This window comes from Penicillium cataractarum, assembly GCF_028827025.1.
Source record: "Penicillium cataractarum strain IBT 29864 chromosome Unknown utg000001l, whole genome shotgun sequence".
Lineage (NCBI taxonomy): Eukaryota > Fungi > Ascomycota > Eurotiomycetes > Eurotiales > Aspergillaceae > Penicillium > Penicillium cataractarum.
In genome coordinates, this window is record NW_026622737.1 from 3108875 (window position 1) to 3135138 (window position 26264).

Sequence of the window (26264 nt, forward strand, 5' to 3'; positions counted from 1 at the left end):
GTGTAAAGGTATCGAGTAGTGGTGGCCTGCGGAGAGGAGTTGGTCGGTCAGCTTTTTTTCTCGGCGATCGGGAATGACATACTTTCTCCGCCTTTGTCGCCGGCACTTGCACACTGCGCGCATTCACCCCTCAGCGATACCGACACCGATCGGCTATGCAGTGGATATGGGTGATCTCACTGCTGAGGTCGAGGTCATCGAAATCGAATCAGATGATGATGACCTGGAAATGACAGGTTATGTGGGTGCAGGCACCAACTACAGTACGTACTATCTAAATCTTGGGATGCGCGCGACATAAAGCCTAACTATGGTATCTCAGATAGAACACCAGCCACATTAAAACGCGAAGAGCCTACAAATACTCCTAGCCGTATGCTCGCTCACTCAGCCCCTAAACCTGAAGCTTTCGACACGCCGTCTCGCATTTTATCGAGCACACCGGTCAAGGTCCAAGACGAGAGCGACGATGACTTCAACGATGGCGAGGCAGCATATAAAAAGTTCAAAGAGCGCAAGTCTGTCAAGCGTAGACAGAGTGCGGCTGCAACTAGGAGGGCAAAGGCTCCCAAGAAAGAACACCGAGATCAAAAAATGGTCGGTCTCGTCAAGCCGGAACGTGCACCAACGAGGCCCAGGAGGCCGTTGAGGGAATATGGCGAGGTTTCATCAGAGGATGAGCTGATGGAGTACACTCTTCCAGACTATCTGAAGAAGCGAAGGGCTCACTTTGATCTGGATCATCAAAATCTCAATGAGCACGGTCTAAAGCTGCCTCCTTCCTACGACGAGGTTGACTTTTCCGATGATGAGCGCCTCGAACATCTGCAAGAGAAGCCATCATTCCCCGACAGAACACCCGTCAGGGAATACAAGGATATCACGCTGCAATATTCTCTGGGTCTAATTCCCGCGCCTATTGCACAATGGCTGCGCTCGTATCAAGTTGAAGGGGTCGCCTTCATGCACGAATTGTTCGTCTATCAGAAGGGCGGTATCCTCGGCGATGACATGGGTCTGGGAAAGACTATTCAAGTGATTGCATTCCTCACAGCCGCCTACGGCAAGACTGGGGACGAGCGTGATTCTAAACGAATGCGCAAAATGAGAAGGTCGGGTGACAGCATATGGTATCCGCGTACGCTTATCATCTGCCCTGGAACTCTGATCTCAAATTGGATATCTGAGCTTCAGCGGTGGGGGTGGTGGCATGTCGATGTCTATCATGGCAGCAACAAGGACATTGCCCTTCACGCTGCAAAATCGGGTCGTGTCGAGATCTTGATTACGACCTACACCACTTACGTGAATAACAAGGATTCCGTGAATATGGTGGAATGGGACTGTGTAATTGCAGATGAGTGCCACAAGATTAAGGAGCGAAAGTCCGAAACGACACAAGGGATGAACGAGATCAATTCACTCTGCCGAATTGGCCTAACCGGCACGGCTATTCAGAATCGGTATGAAGAGCTTTGGACTCTCTTAAACTGGACGAATCCGGGCGTTGTTGGGCCGGTGACAACCTGGAAGGCGCAAATCGCCGAGCCATTGAAGATTGGACAATCACACGATGCCACATTGAATCAACTTAGCAAGGCTCGAAGAACGGCAAAAAAGCTTGTCGAAAACCTGCTTCCACAGTTCTTCCTCCGCCGTATGAAGACTTTGATTGCGGACCAGCTACCCAAAAAGAGTGATAGGGTGGTCTTTTGTCCTCTAACCTGGACACAGGCAGAAGCCTACGAGAATTTCTTGGACAGCGATATCGTGACTACAATCAGATATTCCACTGACAATTGTGATTGTGGGTCAGGGAAGAAGAGAGGATGGTGCTGTCATAAATTTGTTCCTGGCACGGACAAGACATGGCAGTCTTACGTCTTTCCTGCTATTGCGGTCCTCCAGAAGCTCAGCAACCATCTAGCTATTCTGATCCCGCAAGGAAACGACGCTAATGAGAAACAAGAGAAGGAGAAAGAAATGCTGCAAATAGCATTGCCTGATCAATGGGAAGACCTGTACCGTTCCCGAGACTCGATTGTCAACTACGCAAACCCCGAGTTCTGTGGGAAGTGGAAAGTCCTGCGCAAGCTGCTTAGGTGGTGGCATGCGAACGGCGACAAGGTCCTCGTATTCTCGCATAGTGTACGCCTGCTGAAAATGCTGCAAATGCTGTTCAATCACACTAGCTACAACGTGAGCTACCTGGATGGATCCATGAAATATGAAGACCGTGCGAAGGCCGTGGATGAGTTCAACTCTGATCCAAACCAATTTGTCTTTCTCATCTCCACTAAAGCCGGTGGTGTTGGATTGAACATCACATCGGCGAACAAGGTCGTCGTGGTTGATCCGAACTGGAATCCAGCCTATGATCTTCAGGCACAGGACCGAGCCTACCGTATCGGACAGGTTCGCGATGTAGAAGTCTTCCGACTTGTTTCAGTAGGCACCATTGAAGAGATCGTCTACGCGCGACAGATTTACAAGCAGCAACAAGCCGAGATCGGCTACACGGCCAGCTCCGAACGACGCTACTTTAAAGGGGTCCAAGAAAAGTCCGATCAAAAGGGCGAGATCTTCGGTATGCAGAATCTCTTCGCCTACCAACATGATAATGTCGTTCTCCGTGACATTGTCAACAAAACCAACGTCGCTGAAAGCCGGGCCGGCGTTCAAGTCATGGACTTTGAGGTCAAAGAAGACGACGAAAATGACTTCACCGGCGAGAGGAGCGTCAAGGCCGAGGACGAAGCAATGAGCCAGATAGCCGCTATGGTCCGCGGCGAGACTGATGCCGATGGACCGAAGACTGAGACTGAGACTACACGCAGCCATGACCCGATCCAGGCCATTCTCGCCGGGGCAGGTGTTGAATACACTCATCTCAACAATGAAGTCATCGGCTCATCCCGCGTTGAAGAACGACTCAGCCGACGCGCAGAGCAAGTCATCAATGACCCTAATGCAGATATTCAGATCTTCGAACCCTCTCAGAATGCTGATAGTGCCGACGACCCTTTCGCAGAGCCACTCCATCAACATCCGCCACCATCTGTATTCCGGGACGCCAAAGGGCAGATCGTTCGATTCAAGTATAACCCGCCTGAGGATGTGAAGCACCGGCAGTTCTGCAGTATGGCCCGACGGTTTGGGTATGCCGATGCGACGGAGTTTGCGCTTGTTGTGGAGAATATGACGCAGGCGCAACGGAGGGAGTGTCTGGATAAGTGGTATCAGGAGCGAAGGAATGTGGTGCTTTCTCAGGATGAGAAGGTAGAAGTTAAGGGCGAGCAATGAGATTGCTTGGAGGCTTGCTCTTTTGTGCTGTTGTTTTTTTATCTCACTTGCTTCCTCGATGGAACGCTGGAGGGCTGGCGTTGTACGGATGATACCCATATCGGTTTGCTTTATAATTCTACTTGAAATACCTCGTTCACCAAGATATTCAACCTATTATTAATGGACCTGAGGAGGGTGTCTAGGACTAAAAGTATAAGAGCATTGCGTAGCACAGTTGTTCGATTCGTAGTCAATAACCGATGTAGCATAATTCAGATCGAACAGGCATTGCTCAATCCCAGAACACAAAACCCAAGCATCTGCAAACAGTGAAAGGGGGGTATCAGAAAAACAGGACAGTGAGGTTTCTCGAAACCTCTACAGCCAGGCCAGAGTCCACAAGGCCGGCAGATTAGGATGCTTCTCCTGCCACTCAGCCAGAATCTCCGGAACACTCTCATCAAAGCTCAAGCGAGCCGCACCAGACCCATTCTCCCACCCGGCAGAACCATGCAATTTGCGCTGCGCGAGGGCAGACTCATTCAGACGGTTCGCCAAATCCAGAATGGCATTTCCACCGACCAGGGCTTCCTCGTGGTTATCCTTGATGTCGACATTGAACACATGCACGGGACGATTCAAGGTATTACCCTTATTCATCAAATCGTCGACGACAGCATCCCAGCATCGCTCTTCACAAGTGATAATGACATCGACAACGCCCCCTCCGTCCCCAACGAGCCCTTATCACCCTTGGAAATATGCTCGAGACGCGGCTGCCCGGGCACCCAATCCTGGAACCGCTCCGGACCCCATTTCAAATTGCGGTTGCGGTCCAGCATGTTCAGGATGCCGTTGTGGCGGTATAGTCGGGGGTCTTTTTCTTCCAGTTCCTCATACATCTGGTTGTACGAGGTGACGTTGAAGCTGTACACGTTTGGTTGCGTGATTGAGGGACCTGGGAGACGGACGAGCGAGCCCGTGCCGAAGGATATCACGGGGAACGCGGTTGGTGCGGTGGACAGCCGGAGGTGAGCCTCCATGGAGCGGTTATTGTTGGATGCACAGACTGTGCAGAACTTTAGCTTCCATGAGTCGGTGGGTTGCTCGGGGGTGCTTGAAGTGACGGTGTTGGGTGTAGCCGTGTCCACGGCCTCGTCGGTGGTGGAAGGCATTTCTGAGAGTGCGGACTCGGGTGGTGGGGGAGGAGGGGGAGGAGGATTTTGAGGAGTGGTGCTTCCGAGGTTTACACGAGGGTCGTAGGCCGCCATTGTGGGCGGGGAGGATTATATGGAGGGATGGGGGGTTGTAGATGAAGATGTAGAAATGGTAAAGTAGTACTAAGAAGGATAGGAAGGGGAGAGAGCCGGGCAGCTAGCAGCTGACAAGCGAATGGGAGAGATTAGGGAGGCTTGAAGATGGGTTTACGATCTCCTGGTATTGACTAGTTGGGCATTAGCATTAGCATTGGACCCAGATATTGAATGAAATCAAACAATGTGAGAAGAAATGAGGTTCAGAGAAAAAAAGCGTATAATGAGTTTGTCCGCATAGCCAAAGCTCAGACAGCTCCAATAATAAACTCATCATGTAAAAGGGGCAGAAGGGTAAAAGCAATTCGGATGCTGGCATCCTTTTTTTACGTACCTTGCAACTACCGTTCATTATCCAGAGTTCAGTTGATTCATTGGGGCCGTAGCCCTTGGAAGGAGGAAAAGAAAGAAATCCAAGTTTCTGCGGTTCGGCCACTTCCCTTTTTTAGCGTGATTGCTGACTCAGCGGGCCTTAGCTCGGCCAGCTTTAAATCGCCTCTTGGCGCCCTCAAGCTCTCCAACATTACAACACTGACTTGACACCATCCAAGCTTTTCTCAGATCTACCTTTCGCCATGGAATTCAAAGGCAGCGATAGGGGCCCCTTTGTGCCCGCTCTGATCATCGTGGATATGCAGGAAGACTTCTGTCCACCCGTGAGTCCACGGATATAGCTGACTATATAGCTCGAGAAGCTCGGACATGCTGATGTGCACCTGGCAACGATGCTTTCGCGGGACAAATAGAATGGATCTCTCGCCGTTCAAGATGGCCGAACAATTACTCCACTGATCAACGATCTCCTCTCCCAGCCTGGATTCGTGACGCGCATCGCAACTCAAGACTATCACCCCGCAGACCACATTTCCTTCGCCAGCAACCATCCCCCACCCAACAACCGACCGTTCGAATCTTTCGTCGAGATGAAGAACCCCGCACCGGATAAGAAGACTGAAACCAAACCGCAGCAGCTCTGGCCGGTTCATTGCGTGGCTGGTACCCCCGGAGCGGAGATGATACCCGAGATTGACGCCGGTCGCATTGATCTGTTCGTTCAGAAGGGCAAGCACTCGCAGGTCGAGATGTATTCTGCCTTTGCGGATGCCTTTGGAAATCTAGACCCTGCCGTGACGGCGCAATCTGTCAATGTGGATATCGCATCGGTGCTCGAGAAGAAAGGGGTTACGGATGTATTCGTCGTCGGGCTAGCGGGGGACTATTGCGTGAAATGCACTGCTATCGATGCCGTCAAGGCTGGATTCCGCAGCTGGCTTATCGAAGAGGGTACAAAGTGCGTGGTGCCTGCTAGTTGGGACAAGGTCAAAGAGGAGCTTCGAGTTGCGGGAGTGTCGGTCATCCACGCTGGTGATGCGATTGTGAAGAAGCTGGCCGTAGCAGTGGCATAGATTGCAACGATAGTCTTGTTGTTCTTCTTAGTAGATTCTGACAATTGATTCCCCCCTTTTGTGTTTGCTATCTCCGGGTCTTGAGTATTGGAATGATGGTTCCATTCCTGTCCGAAGTACATACTCCGCATGGATTCGCGTCCTTGCCACCGGGTGGATTCCGGTAGATGAAATGCCCCCGAATGATCGACATTGAAATAAACGGCCCGTGGGGGTGCTTACTTCAGGAACGTTTCCCCCTTTGTGCCTTTCGATTCTCTCTAGCACTACTGCAGAGTGACGTCGCTCTTGAAAGGGGGCCTGTACAAGTTCCGTCGTACAAGAGCATAAGCAACCCAATCCAAACCCGGCCTCCCAGATACGGTCTACAATGCCACATTCAACAAACGTGTCCACGCCTACGAGGACTATTACCTCGCCGGACGAGAAATTGGTCGATGCGGACATCAACACGCCAGCGCGCTTCCTCCAAGACCGGGGTATCACTTTGGAAACTCTCCCTTTCTGGCTGGTAAATGTACCCCGGTCGCAATGGACGACCGAATGCCCTGCCTTTCTACGAGATCAACCACCAAAGAACGTACAATGCCTGGCTACACCCGATAGCCACTATCAGCGACAGAGCTGGGAGGAAGTACAGGAGATCACCAGTTGAGTGGAGCTCGTTTCATCTGTCATGCATATCGGCGCTGGGACCAGGTGTCGGTCAGAGGTTAAAAGGGTTACCAGGCTGACAGGCGTTCTGCATTGAATTCCGCAGGAACGAACCGGATCGATCGATTCCAACGTGTCCCGAGCGAACTGCGCAAGTATCTGGAATACATGTCCCAGATCAAAGCCGAGTATGGATCGGTGATGCGGTTCGTTGTTACGGAGAGACTATGCTGGGGCGATGGGAGTGCCGAGAACCTTCGGCCTCGTGGTGGCTTGTTCGAGTTCTCCGGTAAGGAAAGCACCCTTTTTTTTAGGCCCCAAGATTCAAAAGAGTATACTGGCTAATGTGGTATACGAGGGATACGACGTATACAGAGGATATTCGGATCTTATACAATGACTGGCCGTACGGGATAGATACGGATATCATCCACCTGGTAGTCTGGACCAAATTTGAGCTTCCCGATGACCCTGCCACGGGTGATCTGACAGCAGAGGCGCGAGAGGCGATCGAGCGATACGTCCGGGAGACTTTTTGTTCGCTGGCGCCTGAACAGGTCGTCTGGTTCAGGAACTGGAAGTCACTCAAGTCCGTCCACGCCATCGAACACTTCCACGTCATGCTCCATCGCCCGGATATGGCATTCGTGCAGGATATCACCCATGGAGATGTACCGCTGATTGAACGGGTATGAGAGGAGACTGTCCAGTCTAGATACTGGATACTGGATACATACTCGGTGCCTTGGCGAGAGTGGCTACGACTACAATCCTCTGATCATCCTGGATCGACCTAAGCAGAACAAGCTTGGACAAGTCTTGGACCAAACTCGACCAAGTGGACCAGCCTGCAGGCGACTGCCTGCAGCGATATCCCCCGACCTGCGTGTTGTCGATACATCGAGTCTCCCCCCACTCTGCCAAGGCCGTGCCCCCGACGATCGAGAAAAGAAGAGGGGAAGCACTGGAAGGTTTGTCTTGGTATAGAAGGGATTTCCACAGGGAAGCTCCAAGATTTTTAACAAGGAGTCCAATAGAGTGAATAGACAATTAGACGGAGGCCAAGATGGGACCAAACCCTAGAAATACTAGCTCTGTTGGGCCAATCTATTCACAGCCTATCCCAAGCGTGGATTTGGAGCCAAAGTGGAGGCGTGAGGCTCGACGTCACTGCCCGACTGACCCAAGTCTAAGAAGAATTTGGTAATTTTTTGGGTACTGTTGACTGCAGTCTTCCAACAGTACCTATAATGTAGCCTGTACTGGTACTATACTATAGTATAGTATGATGTATGGTTGTATATATCCTGTACCCGTCCCACCTGTTTAGTTCCCAGTATTCGTATTCGACTTCCGATGACGAGCTAAGCCTGCGTGCCCGTATACTACTCAAACCATCTTTTTTTTGGGCCTTGAGACATACTCCACAGCCTCTTTTAAATCCTTCAAGGCTTTTCTTTTTCTTCCCTTTTTTTCCACTCCCCTCGGGACCCTTAATTTCCTCTGATCTTCAGAAACTACTCCATACTACAATCCCCGCTAGATGCCGTTGCGCTGAACCCTTTTCCCCCCACACAACAACATCCTACTGCTTCTGTCTTTTCCGCTTGCAGTCATGCCGGTCCCGCACCTCCGCCGCGCTTCCTTAACCAGTGGGTTTCTCTTCTCTCCTCGCAAACTCACCACTCAACCATGTCGGATACTCACGCAACACTAGGCCGGTCATCCGTGGACGACTCTCCCGGTAGTGGGGAGGATGAGACCGTCGAGCCCGATCAGGGAAATGGTATGAGTGCCCGCGCCGTTGGAAAAAAGACCCCCAACGAATTCCCCCCGCGAACAACCCCCCGCTGACGAGCAAAATATAGTCCTCTCGCATATCATTTCGCAGCTCCGACCGGGCGCCGACCTGAGTCGGGTCGTCCTGCCCACCTTTATCCTGGAGCCGAGGTCGATGCTCGAGCGCATTACCAAGTATGTGCGATCTGGATCATGGTGAACGATCAGTTAGGATGGAACTAACAAGATTCTCTCCTATAGCTTCATGGCACACCCCGAAACCCTCCTCCCCATGCCCACGATCGACGATCCCGTTGACCGCTTCGTCTCAGTCATCAAGTTCTATTTGAGTGGATGGCACATCAAGCCCCCGTACGTCTTTTCCCGCCCTAAGCGCTGTTGTTGTTCCTTTTTCCTTGCTTCCCGCGGTGACGACATACTGATTTTCTCCCCGCTCGTGCTTGCAGAGGCGTCAAGAAGCCCTTGAACCCCATTCTCGGAGAGACTTTTACTTGTTACTGGGACTATCCTGATGGAACGCGTGGATATTATGTCTCGGAGCAGACCTCCCACCATCCGCCCAAGTCGAGCTACTTCTTTATGGCTCCCGAGCACCATATTCGAATCGACGGCACGCTCAAGCCCCGCAGCAAGTTTTTGGGCAACTCTGCAGCGAGTATGATGGAGGGTATTGCGATTTTGCGACTGTTGAACTGCGGCCAGGATAAGGAGAAGGGCGAGCGATAGTACGTCTTTTTGACTTGTTCCCTTGCATCATACGGTTTTCTTGCTGGTTGCGCCAGAGTATGTACTAACCAATTCTCTTAGCATCTTGACACAGCCCAACATGTACGCGCGCGGCATTCTATTCGGAAAGATGAAGTATGAGCTAGGCGACCACAGTTATGTGCGGTGCCCGGAGAACAACCTCGTGGCCGATATCGAATTCAAGACCAAGGGTTATTTCTCGGGTACATATAATGCAATCGGAGGCACGATCAAGAACGAGAAGACTGGTGAAGTGTTATATGAATTGTCAGGATTGTGGAATGGCGAGATGCACATCAAGAATGTCCATGTTCGTTCAGTGTCGTTCTCCCTTCTGTCTGCGTTAGGTGCTAATAAAACTGTACAGACTCACCAGAAGGAGGTTTTGTTCGATGCCACACACGCCAAGCACTCGAAGCCTTCCGCACGCCCGATCGATGAGCAAGCAGAGCGCGAATCGCAACGGTTGTGGGAACCCACGGTCAAGGCGATCCTCGCGCAAAACCATGTAGCTGCGACGGACGAGAAGACCAAGATTGAAGATCGCCAACGAGACGAGGCTGCCAAGCGCGTTGACGAAGGTGTCGAGTGGCGACCACGACTGTTCCGGGCTGTACACGGTGGCCCTGGCGGTCAAGACGAAGGCGAGGAAGACCTGGACTGGATCATCAATGCCGAAGTGTACGTTCTGCAGGACATGTCCAAGCAGAATCAAGTCTTGACTAACGTTTCAAAAACCACAGCGACTCGCACGACCCTCAGATCGCAACCAAGCAAATCCTAGCCATCGCGCCCATCCTCGCAGGTCAGAAAGACTCAAGCCAATTCCAGATTCCGCCGCATGCTTCCAAGCCGTCCACCTCTGCGACACCGGCGCTCCCCGAGCAGGACACGACAGCTAATACCACGAGCGCAGCCTCATCCACAGGAAACAACACAGCCGCCCCAAGCGTCGTCGAACGGAAAGATACCGAAACGCAAGAGGTGGATGAATTCGTGGACGCAGAGGAAAAGCAGTAATTCGGGAGAAATAAAAACGACAACCACGACATAAACTACACTCCGGGCCCAATTCACCACCAAACCCGCGCCGAGGTCCTTTCCAGCTTCCAGCCTCGCATAGAGTCCATCACTGCTAGTCCGCCAAGCGAAAGCAATCAATCTGCAAAAGCTATGCGGTCAGCAGTAACTCTCGCGACTGGAAAACGACGACCATACACATCCCTTCTACTTCCCACCACTATCATGTTCAACACAAGCGTTTTTCCCCGGTCTAAAATGCCGTACCACATTTGCTGGATACCCGATTTGATTCTGGATTTTTGCCATCCCGAGAAAGAAAAAAAAAGGAAAAGAAATACTAAAAACTCAAACTCGATAATTCTCGTCGAAAATCGATTTGAAATAAACAAAACAATTGGAAATACATATATGCTTCACATACGTCTTCGCATCGGGTTGTGCTGTTTCTGGGACTGATATTGGTTGGAGGGAGGTATGATGTACGTCGTAATGTTTAATTTGGGGGTTGTCGTAGAAGGGAAGAATGTTTCTCAATCGGCGAGTCATGGTCTTTCGTCGAAGATGCAAGTTTCAAGCTTGATTTGATCGGATTTCCTTGGTGCGGGGGGTGTTCACTGGAATGGAGTGATGATAGACTTCTTCGATATATGAGCACAGAAGTATACAAACAGGGAGGCAATGATCTCAAGGCTACAAACTTTCATCCAATGTATTGATTTTATGAATTTATTTCTTAATTGGCTTTTTATTACTGTACAGGTCTCTTTCTCTGTCCGGGGATATCTCAAGAACTGAAAGATCAAAACACCTTAGACACCGTTGACATAAAAACAGAAGAAACCAACCCTAGACGCCGGAACCCCTAGCCCTAAACACCGTACGATTTGAGCAATCCATCATGAATATAGTTCACCCTTATACCCAGCGCCGCGCTCTAGCTCGCGCCGGCGATTCCCGCGAGGAATAGCACCGACTGAGCCAGGCACGTCTGTATAGGATGCAGCGGCTGCAGCGGCTGCAGAGCCACCGCCAAAATGTTCCTCGCGTTCTTCCTCGAGCATGGCGGTTTCCTCCTCGATTTCCTTTTCCGTTTCCTCACGCAGACCAAGGATATCCGGTGGGATGAAGCTCATTTGCACACTTGGGGCACCCTTGATATACCGCAACTGCTCATGTACCGATTCGACCAGGCCGGCGAGGTAAGACCGGGGATTCTTATTCTCCAATTTACGGATCTCCGACAACGGCGGGAACAGTGAGTAATCAGGACCAAAGTGTGTGCGGAAGGCGACCGAGTCCGGGATCGTAGGGTCGATTATTTGATCGGCTTCGAGGAGGATGGATGTTTCGTGTGCCCAGGCGCGGGACACATTGCGGGGGGTATACCCGCCACCGCCGACGACGAGGAGGGGTAGGCCGAAGGTCTTGGTGAAAGCGACACAGGCGCCGTGCGCGCGCACGTTCAGGTTGAAGCATCCTAGTCGGTCGCAGCCCAGACTGTCTGCTCCGCATTGTAGGACAATTGCGCCGGGGCGGTAGGTCTCGACACAGGCGCCGATTACGTCGTGGTAGAGCTGGATGTAGGATTCGTCGTCAATGCCGTCGTTGAGCGGGACGTTGATGGAGTGGTGTGCGCCGGGGTTGAGGGGATGTGTGGGACCCGTGTCGTCGAGAGCTCCGGTTCCGGGGAAGAAGTTGTCTTTATCGTATTTGTGGAATGAGACGGTGAGCACACGATCTGTGGACCAGAATGCTTGCTCGACACCGTCACCGTGGTGCACGTCGATGTCGATGTACATGACTCGAGGATGGTGGCGCAATAGCTGTAGGATACCGAGGACGATATCATTGACGTAGCAGAATCCGCTTGCCTCGGCCTTTTTTGCGTGATGCAGACCGCCAGACCAGTTGATCGCGATCTCAGCCTGGTCATTGCACAGCTTGCGCGCTGCGTCAACCGTGCCGCCCGCGTACAGCGAGCAGTAATTGTACAGCCCGTCGAAGATGGGACAATCGTCGCCAAAGTTGAACCGCACCACGTTATCACTTTGCTCTGCGCGGTCCATGTCACCCGGCATCACCTGCCGCAGGAAATCAAGGTAATCTGCTTCGTGAAACTCGGCCATTTCTTCGTACGTCGCCGCCCGCGCGAGGTACAGGTCCATAGCGTGGTGCATCCCGTATGCCATGACGAGCTGCTTGGTCAAGGTGAGTCGCCATGGCTTCATGGGATGTGATTGGCCGAAATGGTGCGCCTCAACGGCCGGATTGGCGTGCCATGAGACGCGGTAGCCCTTTGGGCGAGCGACTTGGTAGGTCTGGCGCTCGTGGGTCACTTTCTGGTCCAGGCTCAGGGTTGTGGACGGCGCGTCATACTCTTGGACGACGGAGGAGCGCGCCATCGGTGGGGATGTGGAGGGATGGGATGGTCGGGTGTAGAGGAGGGCGCACTATCCAAGAGGTGTCGTTCTCATTTCAAGGTGAATGGATTAAAGAGAGAGTGTGAGAAGGTTGAGTTCCACTGGGACGGTTCCAGAAACTCCATGACGATGACTAAGGCGATCTTACGCCTGCCAGGGCTCCAGTTGGTGCTTCCCGTGGATGGATCCAGCCACTCGTGCGGGTCGATTTCACATACCTCCGATTGATACTGTCCATGTCAGCCTTTCCAAGCTTTCCCTTTCAGATATTCGGCACTGCATCGTTCACTCACGGATTCGTTCTCACCCCTCGGAGCATGGTTGACTAAATGTCCTCTCACGCAGTCAAAAGGCCTCGTTTGGCCTTGAGCTGTGTGGTATGCCGTCGCCGCAAAGTGAAATGTGGGAAAGAGAAACCCCAATGTCACAATTGTGAGCGACTTGGAGAGATCTGTTCGTACGACACTGGCGTTCGTGATACAGAAACGGGTCGCGTCCTGCGAGCTGCAGAGTTTGAAGAGAACGGTCCCCGTCCAGCTGAACTAACTTCCCATGACCAAGAGAGGGTCTTCAATGAGCAGGTTACTTCCAGTGATGGAAATCAGATCCCTCTGGCCTCTGATCATTTGAGTCTTCAAAGAGGCGCTCGAGTTCGGCACATTGGCAGGACTTTCTGGGGGTTCGTGAATGGTCGGGTGAGTCAACACAGACTCGGTTTCTAATCCCACGCTAACCTTGTTGAAGGAAGCATTGAGTGATGGATTATTCTATGACGAGAAAACCACTCCATCCGATCTACCTCCATCACATATTTCAGCTGTTTCACTGGCAAAGGTTCTGTTTGTCCTACCCACGAGACCAGCAGCTGATGCACTCGTTCGATCATTCTTTGTATCTGTTTACCCTATCCATCCTGTGGTCGATACTTTGACCTTTCAATCAGATTATGAGGCCTTCTGGGAATGGGCTCGTTCGGGGGATCTTTACCCGCCTCCCAAATTGGTTGAAGATCCCACATTTACTTGCCTCCTTTTCGCCGTACTTTATGCTGGCGCTTCAGGGATATCATTATCGAGATGGACGGATGGCCCACCTACCTTGAGATGCCTTAATCGCGAGACAACTATTTCCCAGCTCGAAAATGCCTGTGCTGATAGTCTGTCTGCGTGCAGACATTCTGAGCACCCAACGCTCAACACCTTGGTTGGATCGATTTTATTCCATGTATTCGCCAAAATCCAATCATCAACTGACGATGCGCTTTTTATCGCAAAGTCCATCCGCCTGGCTCAGAGTATGGGGCTTCATCAAGAAAATAACATTCCAGATCTCGATTCTACAAGAGAACATCGACGTCAGATATGGTGGCACCTAGTCTGGCTGGATATACAATCTAGCCTTGCTAGCAGCTTACCAACATGTCTTGATAACAGTGCTCTAGGTGGAGTGCAAATGATTTCCGCGCCAGAGAACTCTGCTGTCAAGCTCCTTGCCATCGGTCGGTACGAAGCAGCACGGCTACAAAACCAGATTATGCATCAATTCCAGAATGTCGCTTCCCGAAACAAAGGCGAAATATCTCAGGAAACGGTAAAAGAGCTTTTGGAAGCAGCCAGATCTCTTGGCCGTCTGATCGACAATCTCATTGCCAAAATACCGGATTTTAAAGACCCCAAGGACATATTTCCTGACGATTTGACGGAAGCCTCCCCAGAATCACATTTCGCTCTCTACCAAGACGAAGGTAAAGCGCCTACTTTGATTGGTGCGTTGGCACGAACAAGCTTGTTTCTGGTCAAATTAGAGGTGGCCACCATGCTGAAGAAATCGCTGCTTGGGCCTCCGGATTCGATATCCTCTGAAAGGCCTTGGAATCGGTACGTTTCATTTCAAATCTGATTGTTCACATTTTAGGGATTGCGGAGATTTTGTCTAACAACGCTACGGACAGCATCTACCACCTCTCACTGGTCTACATCCGGAAATACTTACGTCTTTGTAGAGCTCCAGCATTTGAACCCTATCTTTGGTTTCTCGCCGAGTACTATGGCCCCCAGCAGAGTTCTCTATTGATATTGGTCTACCTGATTCATCATCGAGGAGCCGAAGATGAGAAAATAGCTCGCTACTACGTGGATGGATGCCTGCAATTCATGACCGGATCCGCATTCAAGAAGCCGCAAACTAAGATGGCCATCAGCGTTATTCTTGGTCTCTGCGGGGAAGCTGGGCCACAAATGCACTACTTCCATCGTGAAGAAAGCCCTACTGAATCCGAACACGGGCCTAACTTCCGTGACTTGCAAGACACAGACTTGTGGGACTCAGTCATCGACGAGTCGGGATTTGGCTTGCGTGGCGCTACTCTGGACTTGTGCCGCATCTGACCATACCAAACCCGGCTGTTCTATACATCGGGTCAAGATATGAACGGCAGGTCAAAGCGATACTCGCGGCTGAGACATATGTCAAGCGATCCTGTTCAGGGGGTATCGCCCCTGCCCTGACACTTCCACCCGAGGGTCTCACCTCTCGAGCTTACATCAAGTTGCCCTCAACCTAAATCATCAATTCCAATGCGGCCAAGGTCTAGCATTAATAGGATTCAACGGGATAGGGAGGCTTTGTGCCCATTGGCCCAAAGATGTTCAACATCAAGGTCTGTGCGACGATTCTTCTCTCCTGTCAGAAGGAGGACGAATGCAATTTGGAGGGAACTCATGTGCCTTCTGTTTACCCTATTCCTACGCGCTTTCAGATCAAGAGACTAGTGTTTCATTAATGCCCTACTACGTATACCTACTTTACTATCAACAAACACAATCTACTTATAACGGTTCGTACTAGACCGAATCTAGAGGGGTTTGGCGCCTCCTTCGCGCGTTTCTCTCCATCAGAGTAGACTAGGAACGTCGAAAGTCCCACAAACCCAAGAGACATTTGAATCTAAGCTGCCATATTGGTGAACGTACGAGAAAGGATTCACGAGTGGGGGCCATAGCTCCAGCTCCTTGGGCCCACTTCGCAACTTCTTTCCTTTTAGGTAGGCTCACGGCCCGACCCTCAAAGACTATTCTCAACCAGATAAAGGCCAGCGGTTGTCCCCTGGAGATTTTCTTTCCTCCATTGTATTTTTCTCGAGCATTATGAGCAGACTTTAGAGTGATCTGTCGGTCACCCTACTGCGACCCTCTACATGAGTTTCACTCATGCATAAGACCACAGAGTGGTCCGCCCGCTCAGCAACGCTAACTGGGGCCATTGAAACAGCGGGAATCCCCATTGGATTCTCTCTTCATCACACAAGAGAGTTCACCAGCAATCTCCTACTTCTCAACGTGGATCGGTCTTCGATGTTATGGACCTATATATTTCCCACTTCTTTACTGACTGAACAGACGTTTGAAATCAAAGATGGGCTGGTCTTACCAGAGAAACCAACTCCCCCAATCACCAAGATGTGACCTGCGGGGGGCTGTCACAGGTACTAACCTCAAAGGGAGTAGACCATGTTACATGACCACGCAACATTGGGGGCCGGAATTCCGCAGCCCCTCAACCTCCAGGCAAAGCGTCTCTGCCGTAAGGCTGCCTTGGGCCAATTCCTGCAAACACATCCAAGCCACCAACATCCAGTCTCCATCCTACCGTATTGGTAGGATTATATGACTCTCTACTCGATACTGAAAGCCTGACGTGGACTTGAGACAAGCAAGTCAGCACAGACAAAATGGGCGGTATCCCCTGGCACTCGAAAGGGTGCATGATGTGCCGGAAACGCAAAGTCAAAGTCTGTCCTACCTTCTGAGCCCCTGGCGATGAGCGTGAATCCTAACAGGACGGGGGGGGAACAGTGCGACGAACAAGAGCCGGAATGCGCCCGATGCATCAAACGCGGTGTCAAATGTCCTGGTTACGAAAAGACTCGCATCTTCATCCATCATCCCTTGGCGAGACGGGAGAAAGCTCCGGCCTCGGTCCCAATCACTGAATCGCAGTATCAGATCGAGTATCAAAGTCCATATCAGGCCCAGATCCAGAATCAATATCAAGTTCAGAATCAAGATCCGGCTCAGAATCAATACCCAGTCCAATACCAAGACCCCGTTCGAGCCTTGGTGATGCCGAGCAACGTGACCTCTGGACCAGTAGCGCGCGAACAGGTTTTTTCGTCTTTCACCAATGTCTTCTTCAGTCATACCGAGGAGGTTTCCTCGTTGAACCTTTGGCAGTACCTGATTTACAATTTTGCGACCCTTCCTAACAAGACGAATATGCTTGAGAGAGCGATCTCTGCGGTGTCATGTCTTTACATGGGCAAGATGAACAACGATGATCATATGTACAACTATGGTCTGGACCTGTATGGAACTGCGATTCGGAGTGTGAAGAACAACATTTATCGGAATGCTTGGAACGCGGAAATTGTGTATACTGCCGTTATTTTCCAGGAGTTGGAGGTAAGGAGAGACAGAACAACATTCGGAGTGATTAAAAACCTAATCTGACGTGGTATTTGGATTAGGGATACTGCTGTGCATTTGATCTCCGAGCATGGCTGGCCCATACTCAGGGAACGAGTACACTGCTGCGTTACTATCGTGATATTCTGCCTCGGAACCCCCTTCTTGACGCCATTTACAACCAACATCAGAAGATGCGACTGGTATGTGATTTTGATTTCTAATAAATATCATGGTCCCGTGCTAATTCTCTCCAGATCATTGCGACCGCGGGAGTCAACATCACAGAAGACGAATACCAATATCTGAAACGTTCAAGCGACGGCATTTCAACCCCACTATCCGAATTGCTCGCAGTCTACGCAGAATTTGGACCTCTCTCGACCGTCCTGAATTCAATTTCCCCCAGTGATCACGAGGGATGCGAGACTCTACTACAAAATTGTATCAAACAAAAGAACAGAATCACCGCGTGGTATGCTCAGTATGGCTACGCGAGAGGCCTCTTCGTGTGCGCTCCAGATGAATGCAGAACCGACGAGCTGCCTCCAACAGAGGAATTGTTCGGTGCCGGGTATCGGTTCTCCTCGCTCGATAATGCTAGAATGCATCATTGGTACTGGAATGCGCTGGCGACTATTCAGCCTATGATTTACAAAGCCAAATCCCTCGTTCGATCTTATCCGCTCACCCCCGAGAGCGGCTCTGACAAGCTGCCAGTCGACGACGAGGATCATCGGATGTCAGAGTTTTACGCCGATGAGATCTGTCGCACTATCCCGTACTATGCGAATGATACAAAGACACTTTCCGGAATTCGCATGTTGATGTTCCCCATGAGTGGAGCTATCAAGGTCTACATCGGCCTAGGGAATCGGGAGAAGTTCCTGTGGTGCCAACATGCTCTTCGTCTGATTTCGAACCGTGGTCTTAGCTCTTCTCGTCGCCTCAGTGAGCTGTTTTGGAACAACTGGAATACCAGAATTGACGATTTGTGCCCTGTTCCTTGTCGATCTCTGCGTGATGAAATGTTGTCCTTCGAACTTTCTACGGAGCATCAAGAGAAGGTGTTTGACGTTGGTCAAATGCTTGAAGAGTCCAAGTCCAATGAGACGCTAAAGTCGAACGTGGTTCCCAAATCGGCTGAGGTGACGAAATCACCAGAAACTCCTACGGTGGACAAGGCACCGAAGTCCATGCCAAAGTCCATGCCAAAGTCCAATCCAAAGTCCAATCCAAAGTCCAATCCAAAGCCAAAGCCAAAGCCCAGCGAGGAGCCAAAGGTCAGGGAGGAGCCACGGGTTCAAGGCGAAATTCAATTTATCCAAGAGGTTATCAAGGTTTAAGGGTGTCTAAGGTTAAGGCGTTCAGGGCATAATTACTTGCACAAACAGACGAGAAATGATAAACTGTGTTGAGCAACCAAACAAAGGAAAAATTAAAACCAAACTCCATACAGTCTCCCCTCTCTCCATCTTGATACAGCACCTTCCCCCATACTCATATAAACTCCCGCGGCAAAGTAGTAAACTTCTTCAACTCATCCAAAGTCTCCTCCCACAACTTCTCCTGCACCTTCCTCCCATCCTCAGACTGAATATACTTGGAAACCCTAATCCAAAATAGCACAGTCAGCCATAAAACATCCCATGTATATTCCATCCCCTTCCCACAGAACAATCCACCATCTAATAACCAGGGATGAAAACTCACTCAAGAACCTCCTTATCCCCCAAAAGCCTCCCATACGACTCCACCCCAGCCACAACAGCAGCATTAACAACCAACCACCCCCCAACCTCCACACTCCTCGCCCTCAACGCCTTAACAAGATCAACAACAACCCTCCAATAAATCGGCAAAAAATCACTAATCCCCGTATCCACCATCCCGGGACAAACCATATTCAGCAGAACCTTGCTGGAATCCAACCTCGGCGCAAGACTGTACATGAACATCGCGCAGAGCACCTTACTATCCGCGTACCGCGAGTACGGCGAGATAGTACCCTCAGCATCGACGTACTCCAGAACGGAGGTATAGGGACCAGCTAGGGGAGACTTTTTCGGAAAACTAGTCATAAGCTCGTGCATACGACTACCCAGCCAGGTAACCCGGGTTGGGGAACCGGTTTTCTCAGCGCTGGCGTTTAGATACGGGAGTAGAGTTGCTAGCAGGAGTGCGTTGGAGAGGTAATTGACTTGCACGGTTTCCTCGTGGCCCGTCGGACTGGGGGTGTGTTTGAAGCGGCTTATTCCTGCGTTTAGGATGAGAATGTTGAGGGTTGGGAGGGTTTGGGGCAGGGTTTTGGCGAAGGATGTTATGCTGTTGTTGTCGTTGACGTCGAGGGGCAGGAGTTTGATGATTGGGTTCTTGGATTTGATGGTTGGGTCAGATAGGAGGGTTTCGATACAGGCTGCGCCTTTGGTTTCGTTGCGGACGGCAAGGATGAGGGTGGTCAGGTTTAGGGATAGGAGTTGCCGGGCTGTTTCGAGGCCGAGGCCTGCGCTGGCGCCGGTTATCACGGCGGATTTGCCGTGCAGGTCAATGCCGGAGGGTAGGGGGGTGACTTTTGGTTGGAAGAATGGCATTTTGGAGGGTGTTTTTTGGATTTGATATGAAGCTTGGTTGGGAGGGTTGGTGAAACGTGGATTTGAACACGGTTACTTGAGCAAGTTATATAGATGATGTGAATCAGTGTAACGTTCTCTTCTGGTCTATAGCTATCTGTCTTTCATTATTAATTCGGCTCTATCTTTTCTTTGTCCGAGGAGTATTTTGTCATCTTGTTCCTTCTGTAGAATGAAGTATACAAATTGACATCAGCATTCGGCCGACGAGGTGGGGCTACCATCCACCAATCACAGGTCAGAATAGAGCTTGGGTGTTTGGTCTGATATCGACAGGATAAGATAATCTGACATTGATAAACTGAATCATGTAGTGGATGCATATCTGCAGTCGCCCTTAGATCACTGAATCATGTTCATTTCAACCTGCTATTCTACTTCTGTTACTGCGACTTGATTACCCCACTTCCACTGCCGCGGAAGCCACACAACCCCGAGGTTTACCCTACGCCTGCATCCCTGCAGGATAACTCGGCACTTCACAACTAGCTACCGAAGGCCGGTGTCGGCGGTCATAAACCACGGCTTCATGCATGAAACCAGACACTACATAAAAAATCCAGCACATCGCCACGCAGGTCAGAGATTGTTCGGCGACAGCGAGTTATCACCGAGCGAAGAGCGATGACATAATCGACTCCCGGTATCGGCATCGGCACGGCAGGTGGAGAGAGTGCGTATCACTACTGATGGGAGGGTTCATTGGTGGGGTTGTGCAGAAAAAAATGTGGTGGTTTACTGGGTAACACACGTGGAAGCTGGTAGACGGGGTATATAATGGGTTGATGGTAGCCTGTCATCGGGTTATTTCAAAGCTCTGAGAGAATCAGACAGACCTTCTCGTTATACGTTCCGCATTGACTCTGCATTCGAGTCCTTGATTAGTTCTTCTATCTTCTTGTCAGTCCGGTATTCAACGACGTCATCATGTCTTTGAGCTCAGGTGCAACCAATCTGCGCAAGACCCTCGCAGACCCCAATGGCTTCGTGTGTGCCCCGGGTGTATACGATGGTCTATCTGCGCGAATGGCCCTCGCAGCTGGCTTTGACGCCCTATACATGGTTAGTAGCAGAGAGAAACCCAAGCCGTCGCTGTTCCAAGCTAACAGCATTCCCCCACGCAGACCGGCGCAGGAACCGCCGCCTCAGTCCACGGCCAAGCAGACCTAGGCATCTGCACACTCAACGATATGCGCGCCAACGCCGAAATGATCGCCAACCTCTCCCCCAGCACCCCACTCATCGCCGACGCAGACACCGGCTACGGCGGACCGATCATGGTCTCCCGCACGACGGAGCAATACGCCCGCTCCGGCGTCGCAGCCTTCCACATCGAAGACCAAGTCCAAACGAAACGATGCGGCCATCTGGGTGGTAAACAACTCGTCGACACGACGACCTACACAACACGGATCCGCGCCGCGGTGCAAGCACGACACCGACTCGGCAGCGACATCGTGATAATCGCCCGCACAGACGCGCTCCAATCCTTCGGATACGACGAGAGTCTAACTCGACTCCGCGCTGCGCGGGACGCAGGCGCAGACGTGGGCTTCCTCGAGGGGATTTCCTCGCGGGAGATGGCTGCGCAGGCGGTGCGTGATCTTGCGCCGTGGCCGTTGGTGTTGAATATGGTTGAGCATGGGTCTACGCCGGCGATTTCGGCGCAGGAGGCCAAAGAGATTGGATTCAAGATGATTATCTTTCCGTTTGCGACGATTGGGCCGGCGTTGACGGCTATGCGGGAGGGGTTGGAGAAGTTGAAGAGGTTGGGGTTGCCTGGGCTGGATGAGGAGTTGACGCCGCAGATGTTGTTTAGGGTTTGTGGGTTGGATGAGAGTGTGAGGTTGGATGCGGAGGCTGGGGGTGCGGCGTTTGAGGGGGGTGTGGATTTGGAGAAGAAGTGATTTCTTCGTTCACTTCGAGAGGGTTCTCTCTGGGATCATGGAAGAGGGTGACCAGAGGAAGAGTCGGCTTGCGAGCTCTGAGGGCTGGACTTGTCCCTTGAGGTATGGTGGTCTGTTCGAGTGGGAGCCTGGCTGGTGTCGATGTTGATCGGCCGAAGCCATGACGCTGTAAATAGTAACGTCCCCACAGTTAATGAATGACGTTCTATTCTTATTGCAATATATTGCACTTTGCCGCTCTGGTCATGGTCTGATTCTTAGTCGCCCGTGTGGCTTTGATCTTCAACGATCACGTCTAACTCGGTTGTATAAAAATAAACAAAAAAGCAGAGACTCTCTTAGTCCAGGCACGGGCAAGACAGAAAATCCCCGATCGTTTCAGAGTCCCGCCGATCGCAGGGTCAACCAAGGCTCGTCTCCCGTGCAGGTTACCATCAACCTTGGATCTCGACCGACTCGAGAGGTATTATGTATCCGGATGTAATTGTAGAAGAATGTCATTGTGTTAGTGGTGAGAGTGAGGTTCACTCGACGTGAGGAGAACCCTATGGACCCTTGCACCAAGCTGCAAATTAGAAAGTACCATGCAGCAGAAGATTGGACTGAGGGTACTTACTAATTAACTGCAGAAGTTCTTGTCGAAGAACCGAAGAATCAGAATACTCAGTTCCATTGATCTATCTTTGGTGGTCGTAAGAGCACCAACTGAATCCTAGCAGTTCTTCAATTCTTCTGTATACTACGTACTTTGTAAGCCACCACGATAGATCAGCGGCTACAACCTCACCTTGTTAGACGCTTCCAGACCCCAGCACTGACCCAGTCACACAAGGGATTTTCCACAAGAAAATCGCCATTCTGGAGCCCTTGATGGATCCCATTTCACCGGTCCACCCGACGTACCCGGTGGAGTCCGGAAGATTCTCAAATTGTCTCCCAGACTGGCGGAGAACACGATAGACGACACACCGTTGTTCTGCCAACAAGGTAAGAGGCAAAAAGACGGAGCCTGCTGAACCTGGTGGCTGTACCTGTCCATTATGGATCCCATTCCCAGCCAGACCCTGCAAGACCCTTCCAGGGCAAAGGGACTGGACCCATTTGCCGAGTCAGGGATGGAGCCACCGACACACACATCGCTGCCGTTGGGCGATCGTTTAGTGGATCAGACGGCCAGACCGGGATCAGTGGAATATCGTAATAACACACAGAGTACACTTCGTACTTACAATGGATGGTAGACATTTGAAGAATGACTGGTCGGGCAGGTTTCTGGTCGGGCGCGTAGAAAGAGTTGATGAGTTGTCGAGGGCGGGTGGGATAGGTCTATTTTGGTGATGAAACGTGTCGAGCTTTGATCTTGTACACATTTCATATCATCACCGCAAGAAGGAACGAGGTTCTGTGCATACAGTAGAATACACATACAAGTAATTATACGGACAGGAGAATGTCTCGACCGCCACGTCAGCTCGAGATGGGCTCCAGACCTGGAAGACTACACCGATTGGCCTGTGTGGGGAAAGGGCCAAGGTGGTGGTCTTGGAGGTCTTGGAAAAGCAGAGAGGAACTGGTCATACTGAAGTACGAACATAGTAAAATAGTAGTAGTATCGTATAGTATAGCATTCCAGACGGGGATTCCGATGGAAACACGTGTTTGACACGAAGAATGTCGATAGCGTGTGCCGAGTATAGAAGTACGACGAGTCTACGGTCGGAAGATTATCACCAGTTTCCTCTCAGTGATTGTTCTGCAGGTACCAAATGGATCAGCAAGTCATTTTGTGTCCGTATTGTCCCCAAAGATACCAAATATACGCGGTAAGGCAAGAAAGGGGCCGGCACTGGGTGAGATTATGAGAAGGGAAGATCAAGGGTGTATCATATACTTCCCTTGAATACGGACTCCCCATAATCAGCCCAAGTATGAATTACCCACCGTCTCGACCCTTTTTTCCCCTTGTTTTTTTTTTTTCTCTTTTCGAGGGTCTCGGCCCAGTCTAGCGTCACCCAATTAGAATCTCTCGTGGCTGCCATCAGGCCCCAGGAACCACCAGGCACCGACCAATCACCACTCAATAGCCCCTGATGCCCGATTTTTACAGTTTCTTGCCCGGCGGATTTCTGGCGGTCTTAGCGTGGCGGATGGAGTTCAACCTGCTAGTCCGTGGAGGGCAGAACAAGCCACCAGGGCCCTTCCAGTGGAAGTTCTGGTCCCCTAAACTGCAGGGTCTACCATACACCCCCCGTACCACTCTGTACCACACAACCATCTCCCTCCCCCATCTTATTACCCATCTCACGCCCCCATCTTCCTTCCCCCTTCCTCTCCTTCCACACCCACATTCATTTTTTTTGCTCTCTCCGGTTTCGAGCGTCTCGCTCTGTCACTCTTTCAAAGCCCTTCTTTTTTCGCTCTCCAATCCTTTAGAATCCATCCATCCCTCCTACCTCCAAAATGCTCGTCAAGAACTCCCTCTTCCTGGCTACGGCTCTGACCGCTGGCTCTGCTGTCGCCCGTCTTCACGGTCATGACCGCCGTCACGCTCACCCCAAGGTTGATATCGAGGCTGTTGAGAAGCGCGCCGAGGTCGTGACTGCCACCATCGACGGTGTTCTCGAGACCTGGATCAACAACTGGTTTGGTGATGTCGCCGAGGCTACCACCACCTCCTCTTCCACCTCCACTATTCAGGTTCCCACCACCACCGCCGCTGCCGCCGTGACTCAGGCCCCCAGCGCTATCGAGTCCGTGGTCCCCGCTCACACTGCTGCTCCTGGCTCCAGCGGCTCTTGGTCCGACCTCCCCGCCAATGGCCAATACTCCCGCGACGGCTTCGGTGGTAGCAACTACAAGATCGAGGTTCTCGGCATTGAGTGGACCGGTAACACTGGTCTCCCTTGGGGTAGCAACATCATTGAGGTCGAGGAGGGCGTCGCCAACCAGTACCGTCACGTCGTCCGCTTCGAGGGCAGCCAGACTGATGACTGGACCGTCATTGTCTGGAACAAGAAGGGCCCCAACGGCCTGATGGACGGTTTCTTCCACCCCAACAAGGCTCTCTCTTTCACCCTTGCCAAGGGCGAGGTCAAGTACGTTGCCATTGACACCGAGTCCACCGGTGGCTGGGCTGCCTGGAAGGGTGACGATACCCCTCTCAGCCAGTACGGTAGCTACGCCGCCACCTGGGGTGAGTTCACCATGCGCGAGGCCCCCAACTTCACCTCTTGGGACGTCTCCTGCATCCAGGCCCAGAACGCCGGCAAGGAAATCCAGGGTATGCAGATCTGCCAGCACGACGGCTCTAGCTGCTCTTCCATCACCAATGGCATGGGTACTGTCAAGAATGCCTACACCTCTGCCGAGACCGACATCAACGGCATTGGTGGCAACGTCATGGTCGAGGCCATCCGTCTTGTCGTCAACCTCGACTTCGCTTAAATGCTCAACCCTACTCTTCCGATGTCAGCGTGATCTTCAATTCATTACCCTTCTCGCGCAAATGATTCTTATTCCTCATACCAGGCAAAGGGTGTGGTGAATGCTCTGGCCAACGCGCACCTTTTGTCCTTTGGTTCCGCTTCCATGGTGGTAACTGGCCGCTTATCCTCTCTTCTTTTTTTCCGTGCCTGGTCCCGGGAAGCGCCATACATATCCTTTGTGACCCATGATCTATGCTGGTTCTCCCTCCCATTTTTATGATTCTCTGTACATATACCACACCAGTTATTAGTTGATATTGACCTTTTTTTTCCTTCAAGACTTTGGGAGAATGGTGTTGTCTTTGTAAACCAGTTCGGGGTTCTCTGATCATTGACCCTGTACCCTTATCAGTAAAACACATTTGTCAATTGCCTTACCTCTCATGCTATATGCTAGCTTGTATTTGTCGTAAGCCTAGACTTGTTCGGAACTTGGTGTGATGCAGATTATCATATCATCCCAAGTTGTGGGTAGATAATCTCCAAAGGTCTGTGCATAGTGGATGACGACGTAAGGATTATACCGTACACCAACAAGCATAAATATCTGAAACATGGACCTAGTAGACCCGAAGCAAGGCTTGTATTACCTTGCATGCCAGGTAGGATAAATGGTAGTCATACAACATTCGGGTAAGTCGAGGACACTGTGGAACGCGTGGGGGGTTGGGGGGTTGGCATATCAAATCAGATGAAATAGAAACAAATGGACAACTGCCAATAGCTAATAGCGAACAATAATAACAGGAAGAGGGGCAATCAAAATTAGAATTAAAGGCTTGAGAAATGTATCTCCAGAGTGTGACTTCCAGTCCCTCTTATACAAGAATTCAAAGCGCCGGCCCCCGGGGCCGGACTCAACGGTTTCGCCCCCGACGCATCCAGATTCTAAACCCTGGTCATATTAAGCGCTTATTCGAGACACTGGTCGTTTATACTAGCTGCACGCTTCTGCGCAATATCTGCAAGCTTTTTGTAAGCAGTCACAAAGAATCCTAGCGATCCAAGCTTGGGCGCTAAGGTACCGTCCCTGAGAGGTCTAGTATCCGCCCCTTTGGCCTCGCCTGGCAGCGGGTCTAGCTAAGCATCGATCAACACAGAGCTGCAAATTTGCGCTCCACGACTGTAACC

At 51.2% G+C, this 26264-nt stretch overlaps 11 protein-coding genes across 11 annotated transcripts; 8 read left to right on the plus strand and 3 right to left on the minus strand.

The window, feature by feature from the left end:
• Positions 1-73: 73 nt before the first annotated feature.
• On the plus strand, positions 74-3303 carry N7496_001071 (putative DNA excision repair protein (Rad26L); the record flags this gene model as incomplete). Its single annotated transcript, XM_056694002.1, has 2 exons — positions 74-263; positions 392-3303. The coding sequence occupies 2 exons, from the start codon at positions 74-76 to the stop codon at positions 3301-3303; spliced, it is 3102 nt and encodes a 1033-aa protein (XP_056560731.1).
• A 360-nt stretch (positions 3304-3663) lies between these two features.
• On the minus strand, positions 3664-4556 carry ssuA (RNA polymerase II subunit A C-terminal domain phosphatase; the record flags this gene model as incomplete). Its single annotated transcript, XM_056694003.1, has 2 exons — positions 3664-3977; positions 4037-4556. The coding sequence occupies 2 exons, from the start codon at positions 4554-4556 to the stop codon at positions 3664-3666; spliced, it is 834 nt and encodes a 277-aa protein (XP_056560732.1).
• Positions 4557-5173: 617 nt separating this feature from the next.
• N7496_001073 (nicotinamidase) lies at positions 5174-6004 on the plus strand (the record flags this gene model as incomplete). The annotated part of the gene is made up of 2 exons (XM_056694004.1): positions 5174-5254; positions 5345-6004. The coding sequence occupies 2 exons, from the start codon at positions 5174-5176 to the stop codon at positions 6002-6004; spliced, it is 741 nt and encodes a 246-aa protein (XP_056560733.1).
• A 370-nt stretch (positions 6005-6374) lies between these two features.
• On the plus strand, positions 6375-7353 carry N7496_001074 (GIG1 family protein; the record flags this gene model as incomplete). Its single annotated transcript, XM_056694005.1, has 3 exons — positions 6375-6654; positions 6765-6947; positions 7034-7353. The coding sequence occupies 3 exons, from the start codon at positions 6375-6377 to the stop codon at positions 7351-7353; spliced, it is 783 nt and encodes a 260-aa protein (XP_056560734.1).
• A 920-nt stretch (positions 7354-8273) lies between these two features.
• Positions 8274-10225, plus strand: N7496_001075 (OSBP family protein; the record flags this gene model as incomplete). Its single annotated transcript, XM_056694006.1, has 8 exons — positions 8274-8310; positions 8376-8444; positions 8527-8632; positions 8699-8809; positions 8905-9183; positions 9266-9515; positions 9573-9886; positions 9949-10225. The coding sequence occupies 8 exons, from the start codon at positions 8274-8276 to the stop codon at positions 10223-10225; spliced, it is 1443 nt and encodes a 480-aa protein (XP_056560735.1).
• An 899-nt stretch (positions 10226-11124) lies between these two features.
• On the minus strand, positions 11125-12630 carry hosA (histone deacetylase HOS2; the record flags this gene model as incomplete). Its single annotated transcript, XM_056694007.1, has 1 exon — positions 11125-12630. One exon carries the CDS (start codon positions 12628-12630, stop codon positions 11125-11127), a length of 1506 nt encoding a protein of 501 aa, XP_056560736.1.
• A 347-nt stretch (positions 12631-12977) lies between these two features.
• N7496_001077 (Zn(II)2Cys6 transcription factor) lies at positions 12978-15035 on the plus strand (the record flags this gene model as incomplete). Its single annotated transcript, XM_056694008.1, has 3 exons — positions 12978-13343; positions 13393-14525; positions 14600-15035. 3 exons carry the CDS (start codon positions 12978-12980, stop codon positions 15033-15035), a joined length of 1935 nt encoding a protein of 644 aa, XP_056560737.1.
• Positions 15036-16378: 1343 nt separating this feature from the next.
• N7496_001078 (Zn(II)2Cys6 transcription factor domain-containing protein) lies at positions 16379-18457 on the plus strand (the record flags this gene model as incomplete). The annotated part of the gene is made up of 4 exons (XM_056694009.1): positions 16379-16438; positions 16503-17108; positions 17174-17314; positions 17369-18457. The coding sequence occupies 4 exons, from the start codon at positions 16379-16381 to the stop codon at positions 18455-18457; spliced, it is 1896 nt and encodes a 631-aa protein (XP_056560738.1).
• A 154-nt stretch (positions 18458-18611) lies between these two features.
• Positions 18612-19702, minus strand: N7496_001079 (Short-chain dehydrogenase/reductase SDR; the record flags this gene model as incomplete). The annotated part of the gene is made up of 2 exons (XM_056694010.1): positions 18612-18723; positions 18825-19702. 2 exons carry the CDS (start codon positions 19700-19702, stop codon positions 18612-18614), a joined length of 990 nt encoding a protein of 329 aa, XP_056560739.1.
• A 966-nt stretch (positions 19703-20668) lies between these two features.
• On the plus strand, positions 20669-21648 carry N7496_001080 (isocitrate lyase/PEP mutase family protein; the record flags this gene model as incomplete). Its single annotated transcript, XM_056694011.1, has 2 exons — positions 20669-20803; positions 20866-21648. The coding sequence occupies 2 exons, from the start codon at positions 20669-20671 to the stop codon at positions 21646-21648; spliced, it is 918 nt and encodes a 305-aa protein (XP_056560740.1).
• Positions 21649-24108: 2460 nt separating this feature from the next.
• aspf4 (allergen Asp F4) lies at positions 24109-25092 on the plus strand (the record flags this gene model as incomplete). Its single annotated transcript, XM_056694012.1, has 1 exon — positions 24109-25092. The coding sequence occupies one exon, from the start codon at positions 24109-24111 to the stop codon at positions 25090-25092; it is 984 nt and encodes a 327-aa protein (XP_056560741.1).
• Positions 25093-26264: the final 1172 nt, after the last annotated feature.